The sequence below is a fragment of the Fusarium keratoplasticum genome, chromosome 4 (genome assembly GCF_025433545.1).
Source record: "Fusarium keratoplasticum isolate Fu6.1 chromosome 4, whole genome shotgun sequence".
Lineage (NCBI taxonomy): Eukaryota > Fungi > Ascomycota > Sordariomycetes > Hypocreales > Nectriaceae > Fusarium > Fusarium keratoplasticum.
In genome coordinates, this window is record NC_070532.1 from 3,679,028 (window position 1) to 3,701,096 (window position 22,069).

The 22,069-nt window shown below is 54.8% G+C and overlaps 8 protein-coding genes across 8 annotated transcripts; 3 read left to right on the forward strand and 5 right to left on the reverse strand.

The window, feature by feature from the left end:
* Positions 1-949: 949 nt before the first annotated feature.
* On the reverse strand, positions 950-3,072 carry NCS57_00617600 (uncharacterized protein; the record flags this gene model as incomplete). Its single annotated transcript, XM_053056072.1, has 3 exons — positions 950-2,027; positions 2,079-2,760; positions 2,844-3,072. The coding sequence occupies 3 exons, from the start codon at positions 3,070-3,072 to the stop codon at positions 950-952; spliced, it is 1,989 nt and encodes a 662-aa protein (XP_052915027.1).
* Positions 3,073-4,179: 1,107 nt separating this feature from the next.
* Positions 4,180-5,895, reverse strand: NCS57_00617700 (uncharacterized protein; the record flags this gene model as incomplete). Its single annotated transcript, XM_053056073.1, has 1 exon — positions 4,180-5,895. One exon carries the CDS (start codon positions 5,893-5,895, stop codon positions 4,180-4,182), a length of 1,716 nt encoding a protein of 571 aa, XP_052915028.1.
* Positions 5,896-6,675: 780 nt separating this feature from the next.
* On the forward strand, positions 6,676-7,623 carry NCS57_00617800 (Pre-mRNA-splicing factor SYF2; the record flags this gene model as incomplete). Its single annotated transcript, XM_053056074.1, has 1 exon — positions 6,676-7,623. The coding sequence occupies exon 1, from the start codon at positions 6,691-6,693 to the stop codon at positions 7,621-7,623; it is 933 nt and encodes a 310-aa protein (XP_052915029.1). The 5' UTR covers positions 6,676-6,690.
* A 92-nt stretch (positions 7,624-7,715) lies between these two features.
* NCS57_00617900 (Epimerase domain-containing protein) lies at positions 7,716-8,640 on the reverse strand (the record flags this gene model as incomplete). The annotated part of the gene is made up of 2 exons (XM_053056075.1): positions 7,716-8,481; positions 8,537-8,640. 2 exons carry the CDS (start codon positions 8,638-8,640, stop codon positions 7,716-7,718), a joined length of 870 nt encoding a protein of 289 aa, XP_052915030.1.
* Positions 8,641-9,083: 443 nt separating this feature from the next.
* Positions 9,084-9,946, forward strand: NCS57_00618000 (Protein AF-9-like protein; the record flags this gene model as incomplete). The annotated part of the gene is made up of 2 exons (XM_053056076.1): positions 9,084-9,321; positions 9,378-9,946. 2 exons carry the CDS (start codon positions 9,084-9,086, stop codon positions 9,944-9,946), a joined length of 807 nt encoding a protein of 268 aa, XP_052915031.1.
* A 1,156-nt stretch (positions 9,947-11,102) lies between these two features.
* Positions 11,103-13,166, reverse strand: NCS57_00618100 (Mitochondrial distribution and morphology protein 34; the record flags this gene model as incomplete). The annotated part of the gene is made up of 2 exons (XM_053056077.1): positions 11,103-12,458; positions 12,900-13,166. 2 exons carry the CDS (start codon positions 13,164-13,166, stop codon positions 11,103-11,105), a joined length of 1,623 nt encoding a protein of 540 aa, XP_052915032.1.
* Positions 13,167-18,182: 5,016 nt separating this feature from the next.
* NCS57_00618200 (Inositol-pentakisphosphate 2-kinase) lies at positions 18,183-19,763 on the forward strand (the record flags this gene model as incomplete). Its single annotated transcript, XM_053056078.1, has 4 exons — positions 18,183-18,468; positions 18,519-18,791; positions 18,845-19,676; positions 19,730-19,763. 4 exons carry the CDS (start codon positions 18,183-18,185, stop codon positions 19,761-19,763), a joined length of 1,425 nt encoding a protein of 474 aa, XP_052915033.1.
* A 451-nt stretch (positions 19,764-20,214) lies between these two features.
* NCS57_00618300 (uncharacterized protein) lies at positions 20,215-21,641 on the reverse strand (the record flags this gene model as incomplete). The annotated part of the gene is made up of 2 exons (XM_053056079.1): positions 20,215-21,397; positions 21,454-21,641. The coding sequence occupies 2 exons, from the start codon at positions 21,639-21,641 to the stop codon at positions 20,215-20,217; spliced, it is 1,371 nt and encodes a 456-aa protein (XP_052915034.1).
* Between the last annotated feature and the right edge of the window lie 428 nt (positions 21,642-22,069).

Here is a 22,069-nt window from a genome sequence, read left to right on the forward strand (position 1 = left end):
GAGGTCAGGGGACATCCGAAGGGAACTGACACCGATCTATTCGGCATCCTTAGACACCAGCTCTATTGTCAAGTATACCTCGCTATTGTGAGTGAACCTCAGTAATGTTATCTCCTATATAAAATTCATCCCCATGCTGAGTTATCAGCTAGGTAGGTATTCATTTGCGTAATTACCCGTTCAGTCGATGTGTCAAATACGTACTACCCTTCTCAAACGGACAATGGATTCTACTCAGATGACTGGCTGCCGAACGACTGTAAGATTTGACCACATTGTACTGTCGTGCTCAAGTGAGGATCAATGAGTGGTGGTCTTTCAGACCGAGAATGGTTGCTCATACGATTGTCAATCATTGCCGAGCGCAGCACTAGGATCAATATCGACATAAAATTCGTACTCGTAGACCTGAATGTAAGAGGCCTTCGCGAGATAGTCAGCTTACTCGCATTGTTCTACCTGACGAGAGCACACACCACCATGGAGCGACCACCATACGAGCAAACAGCGAGCGTAACGTATGCCAAGTTACAAAAGACCAGTTCTGTTTCGTGAGAATCCATGGATACCATTCATATGCACGATTTACACGGAAATGGGAACTCGGGCAAGATGGTAGTTTCAGCTCGAGTCTCGGTATTACAATGGCGTCTGCCATCTCACTGACACACTGAAGCTATCCAAAGAGCCACCTACATCAGCGGCATTGATATTACACATGTATGCTAAACCCCCGGCTCTAAAAAGGAGAGCATGAGCCACGGGCAAAAATAAATGGTATCCCGACAAAGTCCGTTCACTGCCAAGTCGTTGTCGTTCCGACTCCAAGTACTCCAAAATTCCTTTTCCCTCATTCCTTCACAGTGTCGCTATAATGAAGGATTTGAGCATCAAGCTCGGTAGTGTACGCAAAGAAAATTCCACGTCTCTCATTATCCGATACCCCCTGTTATGGGTGGTAGTATGTCTGATGGGCCGGTTCTCCCGGGACCTGTGGTGTCCGTCTGTCGGTCGCCAGTTCATGTGGTGTGCCAGGTGGAAAGTATCCGGGCTCAGTCTTGGTTGAGTTAGATCCCATCGTGCCATCGTAGTGTGGACTCCCAGGAGAAGGGCCTTGGTCCGGGACTTGCATCATGCTCACCTGCGGAATCCAGACGTTGCCATGGGCATCGAACTTGGGCTCATTGCTTCCATGCGGAGATATGTGACCCGTGTTGTCGAGGTTTTCCGAGGGCAGTTCCACCGGTGGCCCTGGGTGAGGCTGGACTGTCTGTGGTCTAGACTGGAAAGGAGGTGGGCTCGCAGGGTTAAAGGTAGATGACTGCGGGCTCCATGGGCCCGGAGAGTACTGGTTCGAGCTGACCGAAGGATGGGCGGGATGGTGATAGTCATACGGCTGTGACATGGCCTGTTGAGACCCGGTGCGGGTGTTTCGTCGTCGATGTCGTCGAACGAGGCAGAAGACGCCGACGAGGGCGGCAATAACAGCAACTGCTCCGCCGACGGCAATACCAACAATAGCCCCAGTCGAGAGCTTATCACTCGATCCACCGTTACCACCCGGTATCTCTCGTGACGGGGTCCGCGATGCGACTGATGCCTTTCTCGTCATGAGGGCGTTGAGATCATCATGGTCGAAGCCACCTGCCGGCTTTGTCTTGGTTGCTCCGCCGTCCTTGTTCCCTCCCACGACCTTGATGATATCTGTCGGGACAACATATTTTGTCTTGTTGGCTTCATAGAGGTCCCATGGGGCTTTGTTCTTGTTCTGTCTGCCCAGGTCCATGAGGTGCAGACCCCATTGATCCGGGACATCGCACACGTCGTTGAGCGGGAAGAAGCCACCGTGGACAAACATCTGAGCCTCGTTGACGACGTTACAGGTAAAGCTGTGATGGGGGAAGCTCCCGGTCTTGTTAGTATCGGTGGGATACATCCTGATCCACTCAAAGGTCGGCAGTGTCAAGATGTAGATATCGTCAAAGCCGATGCTGCCCTCTTCCTCACCGGCGCCTCCATAGAGGTAGCTGAAAACCGTCAGCCTCCAGATCAGTTGATCCCAACAGGAGGGTACTTACATGTTGTATGAGGATTGGTCTTCCACCCATGTAACGCCTGCGCAGAATCGTCGTCGCACTTCGGGAACATTGCCAGTCGCGTTTTGGGTATAAAACTTTCCGCTCAAGACGTCGTAGAGCATGATCTCTTCCATCGGTTGTGCTTCCCAACTGTTGTTTCCAGTCGCCCGGATGCCACCAAAGTAGACGAGCATGCCACCGTCTCCGACTGGGACGTAAACCATCACGCCCTCTGCTCGGCCTATATCGTCGGGTCCAGTGCTGTTAGTCCACCTCTCAGAGTCCATCTCATATCGGAGGAGGTAGGACGTTGGCACTTCGGGTGCATCTCCCCAATTCGGGACAGTCGCGTTGTTCATCCATCCTCCGTAGTAGTAGGCCTCGCCTCGACTTGGGATGGAGACGCCAGCTCCGTAGCTCAGTCCGACGATGTCGTTGTCCCTCGGGGTCCCGAGATTCTGCCATAGATTGTTGATGATATCGTATTGGTAGAGATCGAAATCCCATGGTTTCTCGTCATAGAACTCGCCGCCAAAGAGATAGATGTACTTGTTAACATCATCAGGCCAGAAGATGCCACCACTGACGTCGGGAATTGTCGAGTTCTTGCTGAGATTGGCATACGGTTGAGGCATGCCCGAGCTAGCGGCAGAGTTCAGGTCATGATAGATAAAGTAAGGGTCTGGGCTATCGCGTTAATAGCTTCTTCCCAAAGAAGCATCTTGGCCTAGATCCAAGATCGCCAAGACAAGCGGATCGACATACTGGAGAAATTATCTGGTGTTCCGGAACCACCATCATATGTGACCAAACCTCCTCCAATGTATAGCTTGTTGTCGACTACAGCACTCTGGTGACCCCATCGTCGACAAAAGTTGTTTATCGGATCCCGTTGTTGAACCGCGACATTGACGTGGAAAGCAAGGAGTGCCAGCCCCAGCACCACCAATCGCTCGTGTAGTCGGCCGGTCGGAGACAGTGAGATCCACATCATGGTTTTCACCGCGACGTAGCATACATGCTCTCCGAGGATACGCGTCGATCACCAGTCGCTCCGGGTACCTGAGGAAGGCGATGTAATTCCAGACGGTCGAGATACTCGAAATCTTCAATGTTCCGTGGGTGGTGACGAAGAAGGGAAAAAGTCGACAGTGAAACAGGCTCATCAAGCATAAGCAACAAGCAAGCCAGACAACGGACGCACGCTGATCATGGGCAGGGGAGCCCAGCTGCCAGGAGAGAGCGCAACGGCAGATGAGAGTGGCGGAGGCGGCATCCGGGGCTGTCCATGTGTGTGGTCCAGACTCGCGCCAGACTCCCGCCGCCCGACGCCTCGGATTGGAGGTCCACTGTGCTGTGTGTGAGAGCGCCATGAGACGAACAACTCAGCAGCAAGGCGCTGCCTTGGAAAATCGGACGGCGAGGGGATGGCTGCATGCATGCGCCTTGCCATCCACTCAATTCACTTCACTTCGCCCACACAGCCAGCGGCTCAGCGCCCAGCGGCTCCCGTGTTCCTGCTACAGTACAGTACGAGGCCGCGGGTGTGGTGAGACGAGATGCCATGTCTAGCACTGCGTGTGCGACAGGCTTGTGCTGCTAGTCCACTCCTTGGCCATCTTGATTCGCACAGGGCTGGGAGCTGGACGCAGCTAGGCAGGCCAGCAGATGAAGACCTGCCAATCGCGCGCTGCGGGCGTCCCTTTCAGCTCGTGGGTTGACCAAGCTCGACGTCCTGGCCCGGAGTCGCTCACAGGGCTGAATGGGGTGACACCCACTTCCTGTTGGGCTTGGGCTCTGCCCCCAGTCCCAATGTATACGTAACCAGGTCTTCGGGAAATCAGGAGACGGAAATTAGGAAACTCTAATAAAGTTCATGTCTCGAGGCCGTTGCAGTTGTCTGTCTCTCCCGGCCTGCGCGGGATGAACCCCTTTCTGAACGACCGCGTTTGTCTGACATGATAATGATGATGCTGCATGTCGCAAAACCCCATGGCTGACCGATTTTGCAAACCTGCATCATATCTCTCACAATTGGGTCCTCCTGCCCCTGGTCTGGTCTCGCACAGCTCACCTCTCATCCATCCATCCATCCATCGACTCAGCCTCGGGGACCAGTTCCTTCAGCTAGACGCCGCAACCCTTCCATCCACCCATCAAGTGGGAGACCCAGCGCCGCACGGATATCGCCGTCCAGCAGTCCTCGCATAGGGTGCGCCTCCTGCTGCTGGTACCCGAGCCAAGCATCCTGGTTCTGCTCTTCAATGGCTTCCAGGTCCCGCGTGGCACAACCCGCCAAGTCGAGGTCCGTCGAAGCTGCGTCATCACGAAGAGCCACAACTGAGAGGGATGCTCCAATTGCATTTCTGAAAGATTCCACGACAATCTCCTCTGTTTGGCCCTCGGGCATCAGTAGGTTACCGTTTCGGATCAAACCTTCGAGCTCGGCCCCCGATAGTCGCCATTCTTGCCAGAGCGATGCTACCGCGCCTAGGCGACCTAGAAGGACTATGTAAGCCCGATATATTTCCAGGGCTAGCAGTGTAGCGCCATCGTCGCGCCGCTCCCGGAGGAAATGAATGGCAATAGATCGAATTGATCCGTGTGCAGTGTGGCTTTCTGCAGCATGGGTATCGTTGCGGATACCCGTCAACAGACTCAGGAGGGTCTGTCTGTCGCTCATGTCGAGGAATATTGACTCTGAATTGACACTGAGATGGTGCGAGTACGTCTCCAAAGTATCGAGGACGTCACCCAAAGCCTCATCCCCAAAGTATCCATCCCTAAAGGCCATATCGAGGTATTCCATGGTGGCCGCAGGTTTGCCTATCTCGGCTGAAAGCCTCAGCCCAAGCCCACACAACGGCTCGCCGATATGGGCGCCACTAGACGATAGTCTCTGGCTAAGGTTGCCAAGGAAAGCCAAGAGGTCGTGACAAGTTGCGCTTTTCTCCTGGCAGCCGTTCAGAATATTCGCGCATGCATCCCGAACCTCGCTAGAGAGGCTGGAAGGTGGTCGCCCTTGGCCGTTGTGGAGCGTCTGGTGAAAAGACGTGGCGTCCAGGCCTGAAGACAGACATTGCGAAACCAGCCTGCGAATGCCAATAGCCGTGTCCTGTTCTCTTAGGGCTGATGCGAGCTGGCTGGGAGACGGCGGTTTGTTGGTCTGCTGCTCGGACTGCGCCAATTGATTGCGTAGCTGAAACCAGTGAAGCAATAGCTCGTCGTCCTGTTTGGCGTGTCCCGGAATCCCATTTTTCGAGCAGATGGTGTGGAGAGTGTTGGATTGCTGGCGCTGACCCAGAGTCTCGGTCCCCAGAACGTTAGCGAACCCTTGTTGGCCGTCGGAGGAGTCGACTGGTGGGCCTGGTGATGAGCTAGATGGGGCTCCGTTGAGGGCTGCGGAGAGAATGTCATGGCTCCCAAGTCGCCAGGAACTGGCTGGCTCCATCGATATCTCGAAAACCTTGCGCCGGGACCAATCGACCTCGCTGAGCAGCTCCTCGAGCCGACTTCTCAATGCCTGGCGCTTGGGATCCACAGACCAGTGTTTGAGCATATGAGCCTCATCGTCTTCGGTACACGTCCGCACGTGCCTACTGTCCATATCGTCGAGGTCGAGGAGGAGATTGTTGACCTGGAAGAGTTCCCGATTCGGCGGCTTCTTCGGTTTTGCCCTGCCCCATCTGTTGACGGCATAGTAGATTTCTCCGCTCTTGTCCTCTCTTTTGATGAATGTCTTTTGGCGGGTTTGTTGTGCTCCAGCGTTTAGCGTTGGTTTTGCGACCTGTGGTCTTCGGGCTGCCGTGCGCATCATGTTGGCGACAAAAGGGAGATGAAAAGCTGGACACGTTGCAGCAGGAGTGACAGATGAAAAGTGCTAGAGAAGGCAATTGCAGCCGGAGAAGATGCTTGAGGCGACACGCGACTTAAAAAAGCTGTGATATCATGTTGGGAACTTGAATAAAGCAAGGAGGAGTTGGAAATGGAAAGTGGGAGAAGGCAAGACCGTGCCGCGCATTCATTCCTGCTCTCCCCGCAGACACGCGACATCCGAGGATGGCTTTGACGCCCCTTCCTTGACAAATCCCCGCCGTCATCAGCCGTCGAGTCCCCTCTAATTGCCTTGTACAGGCTGTTTTGGTTGAAGTTTACAGGCGTTCTTTCAGGCAGGTGCTGCCACAACGGTCCGATTCCCCGCCCCGCAACCCCCTAAAACCTGGGGAAGTGGAGGCCGCTACGGCAATTGAAATGACCAGCAGCAGATCTGTGGCTGTGCGACCGAGCCACAAATATCGGCGTCGCAATTACACTTTTCCGCTTGGCTGGTGTGTTGACTGTGACTCTTGATCTCACATCAAAGGTGAATGAACGTCCACAAAGAATATTAAATCACTGGCATATGAATGATAGCCTGGATCGGATCTTTAAGACCCTCAGCCTGGTCTTTCTATCCCCTCTGAAACTCAGACCTCCAAGTTTCCATTTCCTGCCTTGCATTCATTGTCCCACTACTTGCCCATTTAGGACTAGCTTTTATTTCCAACAACCTGAATTCACAACACTCCACGGAGCAACCGCATCATTTGCTTCATCACATCAAACCGACAGTATGGCACCTCCAGCAAAGAAACGAAGAACAGAGGCGGTTGAATCGTCTTCTGCAGAAGAACCTGAGACTATTGAAGAAATCCCCGCCAAGGGAGGTGAGACTGACGACCTCTCCAAACCCGACGACACAACCGCCACCGAATCATCCACCGAGAAGAAGGATGACGCGCCAGCTCCCGATGCCAACCCTGCTTCGAAAGCCAAGGATCGAATGGCCCGCTTCAAGGCGCTTCAGGCGCGAGCAAAGACTTCAGCGGAAACGAACCTGAAGGAGGCCACCCTCGAGTCTCAACGACTAGCCACCGATCCCGCGCAGCTCACTGCGCTGCACCGGAAACATGCCATCGCGTCGCACAAGCTGCTCAAGGCAGACGTGGAGGAAGCCGGTGAAGATTTCGAGCGCAAAAGAGCATGGGACTGGACCATCGATGAGAGCGAGAAGTGGGACAAGCGACTCAAGAAGAAGGCGGCTCATCGCGACAACAACTCCTTTGCAGACCAGACGCAGGAGGCCAACAAAATATACAAGCGACAGCTCAGAAATATCAACGCCGATATGGAAAAGTACGAAAAGGATAAGCAGGCCCTCATCGAGAAGGCGGCAGCATCGGGCGGCCTGGACATTGTCGAAACCGAGGACGGCGAGCTTATCGCTGTTGACAAGGACGGATCCTTCTATTCGACCGCAGACTCTACGACGTTTTCTCAAAATAAGCCGGACAAGGCGGCAGTCGACCGTCTCGTGGCGGATCTGCAGAGAGCCGAAGAGCAGCGACTGAAGAAGAGAAAGGAGAGGATGGCACAGAATGGCGACGAAGGAGATGTCACGTACATCAACGAAAAGAACAAGCAGTTCAACCAGAAACTGTCTCGGTTCTATAACAAATACACTGCCGAGATCAGGGACAGCTTTGAACGAGGTACAATGATTTAGAGGGAGATGGTCCATAGATGGCGCTTTTTAGTCCTCCGGGGTATTATACAGTCTAGCGTTGTGCTTTTAATACATCATCATAACCGCGGCCACTACAACATTGTTTTCCTCCATGCCTTGCTGGCAAGCTCCTCAATCTCGGGCACTTCGAGCGCGCCCTTGACGCTCTCGTCGCCCAGGGCCTCAACCACAGCCTCGGCGACAGTCTCTACCTTCATCGGCTTGACGCCAGCCGCACCCATAAAGGTCTTGAAGTAGTTGCCGGTAAGATCGTTAAAGGCAGTACCCAAGCCGACCATGGCAGCAAGTGGCATCGTGACGGGGCGCGAGCTATCGAACATGAAGGAGGGTCGGATAAAGATGCCCCTTAGCTGAGGGAACTTGGTGGCAATGGTGACTTCGGCCTCTCGCTTGGTCGAGATGTAGCGTTGAGGAAGGACAGGCGCTCCTCCAGCAGCAGAGATGTAGCAGAGGGAGCTCACATTCGCCGCCGCGGCGTGCTTCGCTAGAGTGACGGCGCTGTCACGGTTCATGATCTCATATGAGAACTGGTCCTTGGGGTTGGGAGGCTTGATATCCTCGCCTTGTCCTCGCTGCAGCGGATCGACACCACGGTCGCGGACAGGCGCAAAGGCTTTCCGGAGGCCACTGATGGGCGACTCCTTGCCCGAGATGGCGCCCTTGTAGTCGGCTTCGAGGAGGATGCCCATACTGTGGACGACATAGTCGGCGCCGTTGAGCAGAGGAGCGTACGTAGCCGGACGGAGAATGTCACCGCGCTCCCAGCTGACCTTGTGTGCCCACGGAGGGGGAGAAGGGGACGAGGTGATGGTGTCCCATCGGGGGTCTCCGGAACGGCTTAGATGAGAGATGAGCTTGTGATGTGTGGTGGTGAACTTGCGAGAGGCATTACCTGATGGAAGTCACATCCCAGCCTCTTGCCACAGCATATTTGCAGATTCGAGAGCCCAGAAACCCAGTTCCTCCGCAGACGACGAGCTTCTTTGTCGCAGACATGTTGGTGTTGGTGTTGAAAGTGGTGTGATGTCAGGGTTCACCCGGAGCTAGGTTGAGCTTCAGAGAGCTTTTGAGTAGGAGGAAAATTGGACCAGCTGCTGGAGTAATATGAAGAGCAACTGAGACAAAATCACAAAGGTGTGACGTGCCAATTGAGCCCTACGGCCGAGTCCCAGTAAATATTGAGCACTTCCCGATGGGAGAGAGAAATCAATGAAATCATCATCGGACCTCGAGGCTGCGAAGTCTTCGTGGCTTGCATCCGTACTAAGCGATCATTGGCTGAGACAAGTGTGGCGCAACCCAACAATCAGTCGCAAGGCTGACGACCGTCGCCAATTCTTTCTTCTACATCTCATCTCTCCTCACCCCGCCATCTCCCAATATCATCCATTTCTAATCGCGCGGGCGCATATCTCTTCTAAGGGAATAACTACTACACTATGGCGCCGCAAAATCAACTAGGAAAGCGCGTCAAGCTGACACAGGTCCGACGACCCTTCATCGTGGGAAGCACCGCCAAGCCCTTCTCAGATACCAACCCGCGACCAGCAGGCATCCCCGACATCCACACACACTCCTGGCAGGTCTTTGTGAAGGGCCTCGACGATACAGACATTACATACTGGCTACGCCGCGTGCAATTCAAGCTCCACGAGTCGATCCCTAACTATGTGCGAAGTACGACCTCGATCCACTACTCTTCCATGCGCGCGACGAGACTAACGGGGAAATAGTGGTTGAAGGAGAGCCTGGAAAGCCATTTGTCGTCAACGAGACGGGATGGGGAGAATTCGACATCACTCTCAAGCTCTACTACGTTAACGACTCGGGCGAGAAACCCCAGACGCTGTACCACTACCTCCGCCTACATCCCTATGGGCGGAACGAGGAGGAGAAGCAGGCCATGGTCGCGTCAAACGGCGAAATCCGAGCATGGAGCTACGAAGAGCAGCTTTTCAACGAACCCTACGAGACATTCTACAACATCCTTACACAAGGCGCCGTGCCCAAGGGGTGGAAGCCGAGCGGCGGCAAAGGCAAAGGTAAGACGCGTCTACCGCCACCGCCTCCCGCCGATAGCAACGAGGTATGGGAGCGCTCAGCGATGATACCAGCGCATAACAGGCCAGGACAGCCCTTCAGCCTCGAGACGGAGGCAGCCGAGATCCGAAAAATAGCAGACGCCCAGGCGCAGGCGGAAGAAATGGCTAAGAAGATCCTGGCCGAGCTCAAGAGCAAGGAGGAAATGCTGGCCAAGCTCAAGGCGGAGAACCAGGCTGCTGCTGCCGCGAACAAGTCTTAGACGAGCTCGGAAACGGAAAAGAAAGCAGAAGAGCCCACGAAGAAGGTGCCAAAGGTCAGAAAGATCAAGAACCGCCACTGGTAGATCACAGCTTGAACACGACAGCACGCATCATGGGTTGCTGTTCAGGCGCCAATATGATACCCGACTGCGTTGTGGAAACTCGGAATTAAAGGGGGCAACATCCGCTGAGATTCCACTTCACACAATGAGTCAACTGACAGCATCATTCCGATGCTTGACGTTCGATTGGACGTCGTCTTGCGAAGTCGGCATGAGATGTGCCAACTCATCAAGCTCCGGTCCACAATGGACGCCAGGGGTTGACAGTGGAGGCCATGAGAGGAAATTGTCAGAAGCAACATGTTGCCAAGTCAGGGGTTGAATCAGGAAGTACGCTCCCGAAAGCGGTACACATGGGATAGACTGGGCGCTTAGAAGAGAAGAGAGTTTGTTACATCTGTTTCCTTAGACCGCTATGTCACAAGACAAGACTTGACACTGAGTCATCGTATGGGACGGTGATGAATCTGGAGTAATGTCACAAGAGCAGCATCGTCAGGTAGCCCAAAGATCTTTGAATCATGTGAATTGGAGTTGTCTCTGCAGCAACACAAACACTTTGTGGGTGCTACCCAACCCGCCCTTCCAGTTGCCCCTTTTATCCCATACCATGGGTTTTGTGCCTGTTGATATCTTGGCCATTCCCAGTCCCAGCCTACCTCACCAGTCCTACTCCGTAACCGTTCATCAAACACCTTGTACCAAGCCATGTGTGCAAACCATCCTCCTGGGACCCACGACCAACCCAAAAACACAAAGGTAACCCTATCCAGTCGCACCCTGCGCGACCCCTAGAACTCTGATAGTGTGATGTTATCGGCTCACACATGTAGAATAGACGACAAAGGAAATAAAGACAGTATCCACGCCCCAGCCTGGCCGGTCATAACTCGTGATCCGGCCCACCTTTTTTATCATTCGGCAAGCCGCCTCTTCCAACGCCCGTTGCATGTACCAAAAGAAAAATCTGGGTCAGGTCGTGTCCAAAGCCTGAAACCCTCCAAACACCAGCGCCTGCGAAAAAGAATGAAAAGTAAAGAAAGGATCTAAAGAATGGAGAGCGGTATATACTGATGCTCATGATCCGCAATTTTTATCGAGTAGCGGCTTCGTATGCTGGTGGTGGCATATCTTCGCGCTCCTCCCAGGTTCCGCGTTGTCGGTTTTTCTCGTCGTAGACGCGCTTGGCAATTTCGCCAGCCATCTTCATGATCCAAGCTTGTTCGAGAATGACAGACGAATTCTCTGAACTAGTGCTTTGATTTTCCAAGATAAAGGCTTTGTCCTTTCCTGCCTTGATGCCGGTAGTGGCAGCTGCAGGTGCAAAGTTCTGAGGTTCAGGGGCTTGGGCAGAAACCAAAAGGGGTTCCATTTGTTGTGATTTTTGGAACTCTGCCATCAGCGGAGGAAGGCCCGTCTCCTGCACGCTTCTGAATCGAACCTTGGCCGGAGTGGGCGCTTCGGCAATGACAGAACCGTCTGTTTCTTCAGGAACAGAGTCGTCAAGGGCAGGCTCAGACAATGGAATGTTGAGTGATTCGGTCTCCGAGGCCTCGCTAATAGTCTCTGGGGTAACAGCCTCTGACTTGGTTCGCCTCAAATTGACCACTCTTGTCTTCTTCTTGCGTCCTGCCCGTGATCGGCTGCCAGGTCCAAGTGATAGGCCAGTTGTAGCCGAGTTCAGATTGACAAGTGAGGGTCGAGCTGGGAGATGACCGTGCGCAGTGCTTCCGGTGTCGGAGAAAGTGTATGTCGTAGAGGTGCCGGCAGGGAACGAGTAGGTCTTGGTGAGAGAAGGTGTTGCGATTGATGGCGTCGGCGCCTCAGAACGATTCTCGTGTCCTGTCCAAGCACGGAAGACCACATCGCGAATGCCGGGGGTGAAGAGAGATAGGGTGCGGTGGGAGTCTGTCAAGGCAGCAAGACGCAGCAGGTTCTTCTGCGAGAACAAGGATTTGACCTCGCCGCTTCCATTCAGCGTAAGCTCCGAGATGGCGTTGGGGTCGAGGAGATTGCCGTTGGCGTCGACAGGGTCCAGCGGGGGGCTTGCCAGAGGGTCGACACCTGCTTCGTCTTCCGTCTCCTTGGGGGTTTCTGTTCCCTTGTTGGCTTGGTCGGGACACCATAGTTGAAGGGACAATCTGTGAATAATCGCGGGCAACTCGTCCATCATGAGATTTCGTAATTGCTGTTCGATGGTCCTTTGTAGATAATCGCGAACGAACTGTATCGAGTCGAAGGTCGACGAAACCTTGAGGGATTCGAGCGGGTCATTGCGGAAGACAAGGGTCAGGCCCTTTTGCTTTGAAAAGACGAGGATGATGAACGCCGAAAGCTTGATTTCAGACAAGGTGATCGAGAGTGGAATGGTTAGGCCTGACGCGGCGGCCAAGGGCTGAGGGGAGGTGAAAGTCGGCTTCGAGTATAGGTACGTGTTTAACGGATTGGCCTAGAGTTGCCGAGTTAGTGCGAGCCCTAAGAGCGTTTGCATGAACGAAACCGAAGCTACTAGGCGCTAACACGCCCGCATGTGACAACGCATTGAGTGAGTCCAATGCGCATATCGCAATCAAAATGAGGTGGCATTCGAGCAATGCAATATGCTGGGAGAGGAAAGTCGAGGAATGAGGGGAGATGGTGGGCTTGTGCTGGTGCAACAGAGGCTTGGCCGAACTGAGGGGTTCGTGATGTTGGGCGACCCGACACGTCCACCACCAGAAAATGGTGAGAAGGGATGCAGGACGCGGGCAGCGATCCCGCAGATGTTCCTCCCGTTGTGCTTTGGGTATTTCGAATGTTGTGTGTTGTGCGCGACACTGAGGCTTCCCAGTAGTCGTCGCAGAGTGAGGCGTTGACCATGTCGGATACGACGGAATAAAGAGGGACATACTTGAACTCTTGTCTTGAGCGTCAAGAAAGAATCACCAGAATAGGTCATCTTGAAGATGCCCCGGAACCTATCCTCTGCCAAGTCGCCAATTTCTAGGATCTCGAGGTCGGGGGGCACGGTGCCGAGGTTGAACTCGCTGACGAGGATATCATCGACAATGATGGGCGGTTTGGGGCTCTTGTTCAGCGCCTTGGTCAAAAGGTCGCGCGCGCGACGGTAGAAGTCGGCGTCAGCCGTCAACGGCGACCAGTTGAAGTTGAAGGCCATGTTGAAATGGCTTTCACCTTCTCACAACCATGGATAGAGCAAAGAGGTGCCGTCGAGTCGGCAGCTGTGACGAAATCGCGAAGCGGGCGAAAGCACTGACAAGGGCGCGCGTGCTAGATGGAGCTCGTCGAGGGGCAAAAAAACAAATCGATCGCGAACAAGCGAGGGGAAGGTTCGGCACGTCGTCGGCTGGGGGATTTCGAAACGAAGTCGGCGGGCGGTGAAGGAAAGGGAAAAGAGAAAGGTGAGACAAGAGGAGTCGGCGGTGAGCTCGACAGTGAAGGTGGGTGGCTAGAGGACGGCGGCGATAGGTATAAAGAGGAGAGAAAATAAATCAGGATGGATGAATGGATGGTTTGGATCGTGGAGATGACGCTACAGGATCTCCCGGGGCAGAACCTCAAGGGTGATTGGGGGAGCCGAGGCCGAAGTGGGGAGCTCGGGACAGCACCGCACCTGCACTGCAACAATTTTTTTTCACTCAGGGTTTGACACAGCCAATACCACCAGCGCTGGAGGTAATATTAGTGGGTATGGGTTTGAGGTGTCTTAGCGAAACCGTCAGAGGGCCGCTGAAAAGAGGCGGTCTTGGAGGCTCGAGCCCCTGGATTGCAGCTGTAGGGTTCCAAACTTGGATTTTTGGGTTTGTGAGGGATTTGGTTGGTCCGTTGGAGCCGGCGGAATGGCAGGGTCTGGTTGTTTGTTTCTCGGAGTTTAGCGGCCGAACGGAGTTGGCGACGGAGTTCAAGATATCTGAATTTGCGGGAGAAAGAGGTGGTCCAAGCAGACTGAGGCAGAGCAGTTCGTCGGATCCAAGCAATGAGAGGCGTTTCAATTTGAATTGTTAATGCAGCAGTCGAGGCAAGGTAGCCCTAGATGTGCAGCGCAGCAAAGCAATGTGTGCAGCACAACGCAAGGTTCGCCGATGGACTCGGGCGCTTCGCGAGAACCCGAGAAGGCGCGCTGCCGTGCTGTAGCCGGAACAGTGGCCGAGGAGCTGGGCCCACAGGATTTCGTCAGTAACTTCAGCCGGGCCGGGGACTAGTCGCGTGACCCCGTCGTTGTCAGTGAGTTGGCGCGTCTCTTATTGAAGTGAGGAGAAAAAGAAGAGGCGGGCGCAATCGTGCTGTGCGCAGACGTAGTGTGTGGTACGGAGGCGCATCAATTGGGCTTTGTCCAAGTGCATCAAGTCGAGAACAATCGTCTACTTTGTATAATTCCTGCCGCTCCCGAACTCACTCGCCCCCCGTCCTTCTCATGCGAACGTGCAGCATTGAAATTTCGCTTCTCTCCACTGCCGATGCATCCTTCCCTCGAGGTGCGGCATCACAATCAGATGATGGCGCCTTACACCTCTTGTGAAGCCGTCTCGTGGGTCGACGGATGCATCAGGTGGTTCGATCTTCATCCAGACTTTCTGGGGAAGCGAAAGAGTTTGCTTACGCGAAGACCCCTAAAGATCAAGAGTTTCTTTTTCTGGTAAGGCATCGCCAAAACCATCTGGCCAAGGTATGATTTTCGCCAAAACACGGGCCAGCGGCTCTCTCCGGAGTCCTCCGATCCATCCCTCTAGTCGGGACACCGGCCTCTGGTCACCTCTGCAAGCACTTCCACCAACGACTAGCCTTGGATAAGGATGACTGGGAGCGGGAGCAGGTGTTCGCGCCGGGCATGAACGGAACCAGGAGCGGCAAAGCAGTTTGAGCTGCAAGCCAGTGCATTCGAGTAGAACGCATTGGATCTTGCTGAGAGTCGTATTGTAAAACCTCGCCAATGCGTGATTTGGTCATGTGCCATTGGGGGCAGCGATAAGCACCTCCTGCCTCCTCCTTTACCCCACGGAGAACCTCCGCTTGCCCTCTCCTCCATCTCGCCCACCATCACGACGCCTCCACTAACGGTCGGAGCGGTGCTACGTTTTTGAACCTGTAAGGCACCCGATTCTGGTGAAACACTAACCCTATCACCTGACGAGTCGACTGGGCTTCACATTCGTTCTTTTCGACATGGGCATCTAAAAAGAGAAATCGGCACGACCAGCTATGTGACGGCATCTTGGGTCTCACCAGCAGAGGCCTTTGTGCTACCCCAGCCTTTGAATAATCTCCGAATCCTTTGTGTCTGGGTCTGCTCGACCAAATAAAGCGTGTTACACATCGAATCACTCGAATGCAGACGGGAGTTATGACGCCGCGGGCGCTGCCTTTGTACTACAACAAATGCCTCGCTGGGTCAAGTCACGGGAGCGAGTGCGTGCGTTTACTGCGCATGCTACAGCTGCACCATCACAGTGCGCTACGCATGTATTTCCAGTCGTCTGGATAGAATCAGTTCTGTGAGCGAGTTGAGACTCCACGTGTAAGTCTAGGAGAGTGGGCAAGTGTGCCTAACGTCTGTTAGGGCACGCGCTAGCAACTCCACGTCGATGATCCCAAGCGGGAGGCCCCAGGAGCCAACACGGCCAGGCGGGCACCGCACTCTACGCGACCGAGACATTGGAGGAGCGGCATCGCAATGGATCAGTCACTCTGTCATAGGGATGCCCAAAATCCCATGATCACCGCCGAGCCGCGCACCTCAAACCACTGACAGCTGGGCGTTTGAGGCCAAGCCGGTGCCTCATCACGGCGGCGCATCAATCACCGCCAGCTTGCGTGACATCATCCCCTCCGGTCATGGCCGAGACCGACAAAAGTAGTCAATCTCGTGCCCGCTTGAGCCCCAAAGTCGGAACCAGGGCACCAGCCAGTTGGGAACAGCAGAGGCCCGGACACGACGGTTTGAGTCATCCGTGGCGGCGGCTCAGCAGCTTTTGTCTCTGCCACGCACCGCTGACATTGACGCTGAGGCTCGCCAGCTACGGTTCTGCGTTGTCGGTACCCGTCCCGGTCAGTGCTGCCGTTGTCATTTTTGTCTTCTTTGTGCTCCGTGCGTCCAGACAATCAAGGGTTCCAGGGTTCCAGGGTGTCTGTCAGAGGCGCCAGGGTGCAAGGGCTGAGAGCCAGCCAGGGGATCGCCACCAAGGAACGCCCTTGTGCACAAGGCCCAAATGGCACATCGTGGCCTCGTACGGATGGGACCAGGGAAGCTGTCAGAGAAGCACGATCCCACACATTGACTAAACCGGACGGCAATCTGGGCGGGTGTTCCCTGCTCAACCGGTTTCCAAGGCTTTGGTCTCTGTCGGACGGACCTTGACAGCCCCAGCCAGCCGTCCGTGTGTGATGTGATGGATTCTGCTGGGCTCGCTGATGCATCATAGCAGGCCTCACTCACGGCACTTGGGCCAGTATCAACCCCACGAATGCCTCGGCTCTTAATTGTCGCAGCCCAAGTCAATGGGACCAGGCGGCGCCACAGCAGTGACACCAACGTCCAGCGCCCCTCAGTCGGTCGCATCAGGTGCAGATGCAGGCGGCGCGCAGGACGAAAGAAGACCGTGAGACTCCCACGCTGGGCCATCCACTCGCGTCCCCCAAGCTTGGATCGATGGCTTGCTGGTCCTGGAACCCTGGAACCCTGGGTCCTGGTTGGCCAGAGACGTCGTCTGCTTGCTCGCCATGCTTGCTGCCAGAGGCGATGACTGGCATTGGCGCTCGCCCTAGTCCGGGTCCGGCCCCATGGTGGAGGGGCCCTAAAAACCTGTGCGTCACCATCCCAGATCGAATCGTCGACTTTTCTGGCGCGACGGCGGGCGACACGAAGGCTATGGCCTGTGGAAGGTGGACTTTTGGGCTCGCTGGCACCCACTCCGCGCCGCCGCTGGCGACCAAAAGACCCTGTGCCTCGCTCGCGGGGTTGCTGTGCTCTGTTTCTGCTCCTCATCCTCGTGTGTCGATTTGTCGCCGGTCGTCAGTCTGCATATCCACTTGCTTGCTCTGTACTGTAAATGGTGTTGCTGCGGTGGAGGCGTCTGCCAACGGAGACCATGCCAACGGCGGTTCTCCCCTAAAAGCAAACCGAAGCAATAGGGGGCACCAGGACAGGAAGACGAGTTTGTCATATCATATGGCCTTGCCGCTCCAGTTTCATTCGACCTGAATTCGTTGTACACCTCGTTCTCATCCTCCACCCCCTGCCACGCATCCAGAGCCATCATGACGATGATGTCGTCCTGCTAGGAACAAGACATGGCCTGTTGCGAGTCTCACGACATCGACCCCTTACTCCGAGATCTTGTTCAACCGCACCTAACAACGTCTGTCTTGCCGTCGTCAGCAGAGACCTCAGAGTTAGACATACAGCACACGTACATGGTTGTGGCCTGGACTGCGTTGCCATCCATTGCAGTCAGTGTAGCGCGGGGCATCGCAACGCATCCACGCATCGTGTCCTCTGTCGCTCTGCTTGACTGCCTCCGGTTGCCTTGCCCGCCTCGAATCGCGAGGCGACAGACAGCTCTACAGCCTTAAAGTCAGAGTGGCGGAGCGGGATTCCCCAAGTTAGGGTCACCGCCGGAACGCCTCTTTTACACATTCAACTCCCGTCAACAGCTTCTTCACCTCCGTTCTCACCAACTCCAATCTCTCAACCATCCCAGGACGACAGCCGCGACTACTGCCGAAAATAACGTCACATCGCATACAAAGACAGGCTACTCGAGGTCCAGAACCGCAGACACAAAGGGCGGAACCAGACAAAGACGCAGATTCGAATGCAGTTCTAGAGCGTGACCCGGCCTCAGAAGCAAGTAAACGTTGGTGCAGCAGCGAGCGCAGGCCGTGAACCCGGCTTTATTCCACCACATCAGCAGCTCGGGTTTACTTTATTAGCCTTGCTCTTACATATCATCGCTCTTCCCCTTACTGTCCCTCTCCTCCTTACTCATCCTTTACATCTACCTTCTTGGTTGACAAGTCGACTCATCACTTCTCCTCCCACATCATCTCCTTATACACCTCAACCCTCCCCCATACCACCACTCTCCCCCTCCCCTCTCCCCCACCAAAAACGCGCGACATAGGTGGCTTGAATGTGCCTTGCAGGCCACCTGCAGAACCCTGGTCTCCAATCACCATGTCGACTCCCTCTCTGTCCGATGGACAGCTCACACCGACCGATACTGATCCCGATCTCTGTTTCTCTTCCTCCGAGGATGACCAACTATGGCCAACTGCTCAAGACGTGGCTGAAATGGCCATCATGATTCACGGCAGTGCTGTACCTCTATCGTGGTCTCGAGAAACTCTCAAGAGGCTTCCCCCAGGGACTCGGCCTTTGAGGCTTGTTGGCGAGGGTGCCGCCAATGTTGTCTTTGAGCTGGACATCCCCGAAGGATTCTCCTGGGCCCACGAATTCAAAGGTACAACCTCCGCATCTCCGCTCAGTCACTTCAGACTAACTCGTGTCTAGGCTGGCTCCTTCGTGTCGCCAAGGCCCCGACTAATGGTCAGCCTGCCAGATTCAACTACCTCAAACAGCAGGAGTTTTACGCAAAACAAATCACACCCTTTCTCAAGACTCACGCCATTCAACAACAGCTTGTTGTTCTCCGCAACTCAAACATTATTCCCAAGCTCAACGCCTTTCTTCTTTCAATAGACCATGAGCGCAAAGAGAAGTTCAGGGGGTCCTTCCTCTCCGAGTCTAACTGGGGTCTTTTGGTTGAAGATATGAGGGTGGCCGGTAAGTTGCTCGACTCATGGGCATACCTGTGGCTCATTCTGACTCGCATACAGACCCCAAGAATAGCATTCTTGTCGAGTTCAAGCCCAAGTGGCTCAACCAATCACCAAGCGCCCCTCGAAATGCCATACGATGTCGGCAATGTGCCATGGAACTCTTCAACTTCCTCCGAGACCCAAACCCTTCAAGACACATCCCAGAGCGAAAGCCTTGTCCTCTCACACTCGCAAACCCCGACGCCCCTGACGCCATCAGCTCACCCTTTCGATTCGCCCCGAAGCTGGCTTCCATGGCTGACAACCCAATCGTACGGGAACTCCTGGCCAAGACTGCTGACCACCAAGTGCTCCGCGACTTGAGGTGGCTTCAGAATTTTGCCGACTCGGACGGACCTTTGAATGCAAAAAAGGACGACCCTATGTTTAGCCTGGCCATGACAGTTCGAGACTGCACTTGCTTTGTGCAGATGAACCTTGGTCCTGGTGTCGCCCCCGAGCAGAGGCTTCGTGTCCGGCTTGGCGACTTTGATCTCAAGGATACCGACATGAAGTTCAGACGGTGGACTTCAGCCGAGCATGATCTCATCGACTCGGCCTGCTACACAGCCGACTGGATCTTGTGTAACGACAGATACTACCATCCACCCACCAGGTGCCTCCTGGAGTGGGCCCGCCGGGATCTCGACTCTGTCAACATCATCGGCATCAAGGCCAAGGATGCGCATACCCATACCAGCAAGGGGATGCACTTTCCCGTTGAGAAACTGGCCTCGCGTGCCGATCTTTACTGGATGACGTCCAACCCGACCAAGCTCAAGGCGTTGCTGGAGCCGTACAGGAAGGACAAGCCCAAGGCGGCAGTGTGTCCATTCCGAAAGGAGCCTCCGTGAGTCTTACACGTCACAATTTGTGAGCAGGACCCCTGCTAACATGCTGCAGGAATCTCCGAAAGTGGTTGTCGAGAAACCCCTAGGCGGCCACCACGTGAGACGTCAGGCCAGGGCTCCACGGACCGAGGCGAGGCGCAAGGCGAGACCTTTTTTCCCTTTCTATTTTTACCTCCTTTTGTTTTGGGTTGCATCATAGCGACGGCGGTCTTTACATGGCGTGGGTAACGGTTCGGAGGCATCATCGGGGAGCATCATCACGGGGCGGCATCGGCATCGGCATTATTGGGAGGCAGCATTATCAAAGAGGCTGGCGTTGGGGTTTACGGTAGCATTTTACCCGGGTTGATATATGATACGCGGTTGGGTGGGTGGGTGGTTGGTCGGTCGATTGGCTGCATCCAATACCAGAGCGTACCTTGGTTAGGTTCAAATGCTCAATACAATATCTATCGTTTATTCATCATGACTATCTGTCTTGTGTCATCAACTTAAACGCCAGCAAAACTCCCTGTCTGTCTAACCCATGTCATGTCGCTAAATATCAGCTATCGTAAAACTCAACAAGCTACCAATCGATAACCCTGCAACGAGGCACAAGCCCATGAAGCCGCCGGCAACCTCACGCTCACCCTCGTCCACCCACTCACCCGACGCCATCATAAAGCTCGAGCCAAGCCAGCCATTGGTCACACCAAAGGCCAGCTGGACGATAAAGAGATAAAAGAAGTCGCTTGAGACAACGGCGCCACGACCGCCAATGTTGCAGAGCAGGTAGAGGGGTAGTATGCCGAAGCGGAGAACGGCGAGGCTGAAGAGGGCAAATGGCCGGTGCTGCAGGGTGAAGGGCATCATGGTTGCGATGCGGCCGCCAAGGTCACCGAGATTCCAAAAGAAGAATCCAAGTGGGATAAAGGCATTGGGTTGGAAGAGAGGACCGGAGCCCTCCTTGACGGAGTGGATCTTTGTTGTGAAAACAGGCATGAACATTGTCGCGATAAAGGTGAGGGCCACACCAATGGCGAGCCAGTGGAGCTTCTGGAAGAGGCGCCAGAGAGAGGTTACTTTGCGCGAGGCACGCTCAGCTTCCTCAACACTATGCATTGATTCGGCCATTTGCTCGATCATGCGGTTCTCAATGATGTGGTTGTGCCGGCGAACCAGAGGGATGAAAGACAGCAGGGCGGCTACCGAGACGGCTACAGCCGTGAGGAAGTAGACAAAAGCAGAAGCCTGTCCATCCTGAGCAGAGGGCCCTTCATTCTGCTCCTTCTCAGCGGGAGGAAAGGCGAGGACTGTGATGACCTGCGCAATTGGGGGGAGCACGCCAGCAACACCCTGTCCTGCCATGATGGCCTGCATGTACTCTGGCCGGCCGAAGCTGGCGGCAAAGGCAAAGGCACCATTCTGGATGAGGCCGGCAGCTGTGGCGGCGCCTGCAACCATGACGAGGAGGAAGACGAGATACACTGCTGGCGATACGCCAAGGCCAAGGACGGTGGATGCCGTTAGCAGGGAAAAGGTTATGACGTTGATGATGAGGGCTAGGTTGATCCGGAAGGGGTAGGAAGCCGAGTACTGGATGCTCGTGAGGACAAGCATGGCACCCAGGTTTGTTATGGTAGACACGGTCAGGATCGCAGACTGGAAATTGGCCTGGATCCAAGCATCACCAGCAAATCGCGAGGCAAAGTAAGGCGCCGCAGCCAGAAACATGTTCCTATGACGCTTTAGCAACAGAGTTTATAAGCAAACGTTGAGGGGGAATAGACTCACCATGCCCACAGCATGGCAACGCCCAGCAGGGCGAATATGCTGTATTCCATCCATGAAAAGGGTAGGTCATGTTGGCCTTCTAGCTGGGTAGAGCCCTCGAGCGCGGTTGCTTCCTCGGCGCCGTTGAGAGGTTCATACTCTGAGGCCGAGGACGGTTGACGGCCCAACGCCCTTCGAACGCGATCCATGACGTATAGTATTTTCAAAAGCAGTTGCTCGTGAGTTCTGTTCGTCCGTGACGCGGCAGTATGAAGTCCTCGAGGTTATCGTAGTCGGTACAGCCGAGACGAGTTCGAGGGGCACAATATCTTCGGATCGAGGTTCTTATGCCATGAGAGGTTCTCGTCGCGTTCCGTTCCTCTCAAGTTCGGTGGGTCTAGTCTGGGAGTCGACTCCGGACGAAAGGTCGCCTGACGAGTAGCCTGGTGATAAGCGGCACGTCTCCGTAGCCCGCGATATTCGGAGATGGACCGTGATGGATGGGGGACGGATCGTGGGGGAGGAGAATGATGGCCGGGAGATGAGGACCCGGGGAGTACGGACAGTATCGAGATAAGATAGATCGGGTCCGGGGTCGGAAGGGTCCATGTGCCCGACCGAGTCAGCTGGAGGCGGC